Here is a 6,000-nt window from a genome sequence, read left to right on the forward strand (position 1 = left end):
ATTGCTAGAATGTCAAAACATTTGACAACATTGCTCATCATGTTTGAGTATTCTATTTACATAATTATTTTGATAGTCCAATAAAATTATTTTTTAATCTATGTCCAGCTAAATTTTTAGATGCAAAACTGGTTTTTTTTCCATGTAACGTAAACTATAGATTTTCAGTATTGGCAGTGTATATCGGAACGGCCTTTGTATATTTATTCGGTTACTCCGAGAGAATTTATCCCCGAGCGTAACGCGAATACTATCAATAATAACGGCTCTCTAAATTTTGAACACGACGAGTGATATAAAAATCCGAGGGAATCACGCGACACGACAAGCGAATGTCAAGTTCCAAAATGACACCACCGGTATGCCCATAAAAAAAAATACATTTATATTTCAATATCTGGCATACGCGGGCGCATTTTTCTCTCTTTTCCTCTGTCCCTTTTTCTCTTTTACCAGCAGTAAAATAGCGGACGATGCGCAAGGGTGTCGAGAACATTTGTGTTATTTAACCACTTATTGCACGCGCGCTGACGTTTTATGAGGAAGGGAACAACGATCCTACGCCTCCATCGCTAGGACAATAGAGGCGCACCTGTCAGACTATCGACGTACCATAGTACAGCCGTACCTTCGTTATTGCAACCCTCGTTTTTTATCCCGCCGTTTTAGCGATGGCATTGATATTCTCGCGTGCGCGGCGCGGAACACTCGAAACGCACATATCAATCTCCTGCCACAACCACTATTGTCTGACGACGATGGTGGGCTCGGGTACGGAAGTTACGAAACAGTGGGAGAAATCGTTTCTACAAATTTCTTTCTTCCTGTATTATATATTATCTGCCTGTTATATTATATATAACCAAGTTGTTATATTTTTCATTTTTCAACGCGTACACTTTTTGATATTTTAGCTGAGATATTCACACGTAATATAAATCATGAATAAAAAGTGACATGGCAGAATTTTTGCTCTTCATCTCCATTTTCGAATGAGATAAAGTAAATGAAGTTTATATTAAATCCGTCGAAAAATATTTAATGCTAATCAAATTATAGAAATTCTATTGTATTTTTAATTTAACGTTTATATCAAATCGAGTTTATATCGATATCGAGTGCAATACGTTCATTTAAACAGATGCCCGCTTGGTTTGCTGTCGAAAACAATGTTGATAGTCCGTAGCATTGATTCGTTTTAAACAAGTGTTTCTCGATTTCGAGTCAATGCGAATTGATATTGGCTGGAAGATGGACTCCAATGCGTCGCTACGCTCGATCGCTTATCGCTGCAATCGACTTCGACATTGCTACTGATTGCACGGACTGCTGTGGTTTATTGCGACTGGTGCACTATCCGATGCACTATCATCACGTTGTTTCTCTCTTTCTCTCTCTATTTCTCTCTTGTTCGTTGGTACCGTATCCAATGGACAAAACAATCTCAAAATAGAATCGTGATTGCGCTCAGAGAGACACGCTAACTTGACTAGAGTTAGAAAACTAAACTAGCTCCTTGTAATTGCGTTTGTGAGAGCTTTTTTTTATATTCCTGCTTGTTCTCGCTAAAATGCAAAATGCAATTGAGGAAATATTCACGACTGTCCGCGAAAAACGAGGGACATACATGCGGAAAGATGCTTTAATTGGAAAATAAACTTCCGAAGAGAGAAATATTAAATTCACGATGCGGTCCGCGAAAAATGGAGGACGTATTTTTAAAGGATTAATTGGAAAATAAACTTGAAGATTCGTGATCGAGATATAAATTGCATTCATTTTTTTTCTTTGCAACAAATATACGTTCCCATTAAATTGTTTAAGTTTTTGTAATCCGGCATTCATTCGCGTGCATGATGTGTTTGCAGACAATCCTCCTCGGTGATAGCGGGGTTGGCAAGACTTCGTTATTGGTCCAGTTCGATACCGGAAGATTCCAGCCAGGAAACTTCGCGGCCACCGTGGGTATCGGTTTTACGGTAAGTAATACTGCAATATCGAGATATTTAATTAAAGCTTTCCAGCTCGATGAAACCGTGGAATGTAATGGAAGCCTCTCAGTATTATTTTGCAAAGTTAAATTCAGCGAGAGCCTTCTATCTACATTTAATTTCTATCTCCTATTTTTTTATTTACTCTTGTTTTATTAATGAACTGCCATCTTTGTCAACTTATAATTATTTTAAAATTAATATTTGACATTCATATTGTATATTCGAGTTACAGTTATTTTTAATTACGAGCTGGAAGGTGTTAGTACTTCCATAGTTTAATATATGTTCTTTGTCTGTTAGTTGCAATATCAATACATGTTACTGTACGATGATGTATCAACGTCTGACAATGTGAGCAACACGTTTATGTATGAGTCGAACGACCATGAGATACATTGCGTGCGTTCTATAAAAGCTTTGTCTCGGCGCGTTATGTATTAACTTGAAAGATCTTCGATCACACGTAATGATATAGTATTCCAAAAAAAAAAATTTGAAGACAAAGGGAAATCCTAGCTCGACATTTGATTTCTTAAATTTACTCAATAATTATTTATCGATATAAAATTAAAATTCTTCTCATGTAAATCGTAAGAAAACTGTTATCTGCGATAAAGTCTAATTATTTTAAGAGGGGATTTTTTTTAGGAGCCGAAAAAAGATATTTTTATTATAGGATTTTTTAAAGATAACTATTTAAACTTGAATTTTTTATTTACACAAAAGTATTTCATGAATATCTCTGATTTTTGCGTCCATATATATTAGACTCCTCCTTCTCTTGCTGTTTTCAACCAATGATGATCTGCGGCGATTTCTGAGAACTCGCATTTCTATTCTATAGGACTAAAATAAGAAAATTAAAATTTGTTTTTCTCGTTGAACGTTGTTTTGATAATAATAAAATGGCGGTCAAAATCTATTTTGACAGGCCGTCATTCTGTTTTTTTCATACTTTGAGGCATTTTAGAGATTTAGTACCAAAAGTAATGTTCAACGAGAAAAACAAACTTTGATATTTTTATTTTAGGTCCATAGAATAAAAGTGACACACACACAGCTCCCACAAATCACCGCAGACTATCATTGATTAAACCATAATAGTAGGAAAAAAGGCAGAATATGGATGCAGAAATTGAGAAATATTTATGAAATATATATCTTTTATGCGTAAAGAGTTCAAAACGTTTGAATAAATAATTTTCTTTAAAAAAATTCTTAAAAATATCTTTTTTTTTTTACTTTTAGGAAAGAATTTAAGCCTTGAACGATTACATATTTTATAATATTACCATTCCGATTCTTTACGAATACGAATTTTGTCTAACAATGAGATATCATCTGACATGTATGTATATCTAAGTAGAAATTCTTAAGGCTGAGTTATATGCGTTTGCATATGTTTGACTTTGAGTTCTTAACTTAAAGTAAACTTCGGGTAAGCCGATAAGAAGCAAAACTAAACAAGCACCACTTGCAAATTCCTGTCGGTATCGCTGTAGGTAACGTTACCACTTTCATGTCCCAAATACCGACGATACATCATTTGCTATACTTGCCCTAGGAATTTAGTAATCTTTGCGAAGGTAAGAGAAGGAGAGACATTGTTGATGCTATATGAATATCTATTGTAGACACCGCGTAGATTTGCACGTCGTCTAAAACGTTGGCGTCGTTCGCCGTCGCAGCATCAAATGAATATTTATGACATCTCCTTCAGACTTCTTGTTAGGGAGAAATTCGATTTATGGCTACGTCACCGATTTGAGAGAAAGAGAAAGAACGAGAAACATTGCGGGGGTCTGTGACAGCCATTTGCATTTGATATTTTCGCAGCCGGACCGACGATTATCGGGGGCACCAGCCTCGAAAAAGAGTCGTTCGAGCGAATAGGGGGTCCCTCTCTCCCTTTTGTTCACCACTCGATTCCCCGATTACTTCACGGAACGAGCTTTCACGAGTCACCGAAAAGATGACAAAAGAGAGAGAAAGAGAGAGAGAGAGAGTGGGGGGGGACAGGTCGGTGGGATTTACAGAGGCGTTTGTATTGAGGTTTTCAGGTGGTTGGTTACCCGCCTTTGATGGAAACGCCGGCAGAGAAAGTCTTTGTGATAAACTATGCAATTACGGGGGAGGAACGTCGGTAGCGGCCGACTTGTGAATCGTCCGGGGAGCAGCTTCAACTCGACCTTGGCATTTATCAAGCGCATAGCACGTGTCTGTCAGCCTGCAGTTGGTCATAATTCTTCATCGTCGACTCGATGATCCATGGAATTTAACGCTTCGCCACACGAATCTTGTTGATAAGCAGTTTGCACTTACACAAAAAGATATCTTAATAAAAAAGTTAACTAATAAAGATATTTTTTATCATCGAATATACAGAAAAACAAAGCCACAAAATTTATTTTTATACGCAATTGGTTTGCGTCAGGGTGTTGTACGTTTACGCTTAAAATATAATAATCTATATTTATCTCTATATGCCATTAAATTCATAATGTAAAATTATATCCAATTTGAGTTATTTTTAATTATTTCTATATGTTGACGCTATATACTCCAACTGAATATATTAATTTAGCTAAAACAATTTAACTTAAGAAAATATATTAAATTTAACTCAAACTTAGTTTATTATTTCCTATGTGCATTAATATGAATTTTGTTTACTTTGTAACTAACTACAGAAATGGATAATTTACATTTTAACACATATGAAAATTAAAAGTAACAAAATGTTATTTAACTCAAGGGATTGGGTTGCCATTGCTCCTTTCTAACAATGTACATATTGCAATGTAAATTATATAAACTATGTTTTACGAGTCATCCATATAAATAATCTATATATCGAAGTCTATATTCTTTGTCATTGCATTAGTCTAAGACTCCTATATTTCGCTTATTAATTTTTATTTATTAATATTAAAATTAGATATATTAATAAAAAAAAGTCATAAAATCTAATTTATTTTTAATTAATTAATTAATTTAAATGACTTCTTTCTGTATTCTGTTATCCACTTTATCATAATTTACGTATTTTACATTGCTTATATTGTCTACACAGAAAAAATTCATGTAAACAATACGTAAACAATTTCCATGTAAACGTTATCTTGAAATGTAAGGTACAATCCCCTGGTTTACAGTCTTCACACGTGGAGGACTTCGTTGTGTTTCCATTATAGGAGGCTTTATTTCCGCGATAGAGTATCGCGAAGTATAGAACTTGGACGTCGAGTCGTTGATGATTATAGGGCATCGAGTCGCTGCACTTTCCAGTTACGAGAACGCGTCTCGCAGCTCCTCCTCTCTCGCGCTCGCACGCCGGTGGCCGATCGTCGTTTCGCAGTTCGAGAAAGTTGAAATTGCTCTATCAAAATGACCGTCCCGCTGCGGATTTCTCCGGCAACGCGAGAGAGTCTATCTTGAACGCTCTCCCGCGCATGAAAGTTTCATTTCATTACAAAACCGAGGAACGTCGCGTCGCGGACAGACGTACGTGCAATTTAGAGAAATTGCTTGCGCGATTTTTCCTCTCGAGAAAACAGTAATTAATATTTGATTAAGAAAGGTCTGCGAGCGCGCGATTGGAATTAATATTGCACAAAGTGTTTCGGTCGATTTTCGATATCGCGCGTGGAATACAACTTCAAATAAACTCGGCGATATTACTTACAATTATCTCTCTGTTTATTTAGTTTTTGCACAAATTAGAAGTCTGTTTTTCATCGCTGCACTCTGAACCGGTACTATAAGTTGAAGTGAAATAAACGCATATTTGTTTCATTTCAACTTATTGCACTGTGTACTAGTTCAGAAAGTGCAGCAATAAAAAATAGACCTAAGATCTCTCTCTCTCTCTCATTCTCTCTCTATCTTTCTCTTTTACATCTGCAAATTTTCTTACAATTATATTTTATCGAGTTGTATTTTGATCCTATTAAAATTTACAAATGTGTGAGTATAATACTCGCACAGGGGGGGGGGGGGGGGGTTA

General features: G+C 35.8%; 1 protein-coding gene across 1 annotated transcript in view; it reads left to right on the plus strand.

Annotated features, from left to right (window-relative positions):
- The window catches only part of LOC108762451 (ras-related protein Rab-37), an 88,604-nt gene that overhangs the window by 22,692 nt on the left and 59,912 nt on the right, over window positions 1–6,000 (plus strand). Inside the window, exon 4 of the mRNA XM_018509461.1 lies at window positions 1,869–1,979. Within this exon, the coding sequence (XP_018364963.1) occupies window positions 1,869–1,979 (111 nt within the window). The remainder of the gene's footprint in view (window positions 1–1,868; window positions 1,980–6,000) is intronic.

Source organism: Trachymyrmex cornetzi, unplaced genomic scaffold (assembly GCF_001594075.2).
Source record: "Trachymyrmex cornetzi isolate Tcor2-1 unplaced genomic scaffold, Tcor1.1 scaffold299, whole genome shotgun sequence".
NCBI classification, from domain to species: Eukaryota; Metazoa; Arthropoda; class Insecta; order Hymenoptera; family Formicidae; genus Trachymyrmex; species Trachymyrmex cornetzi.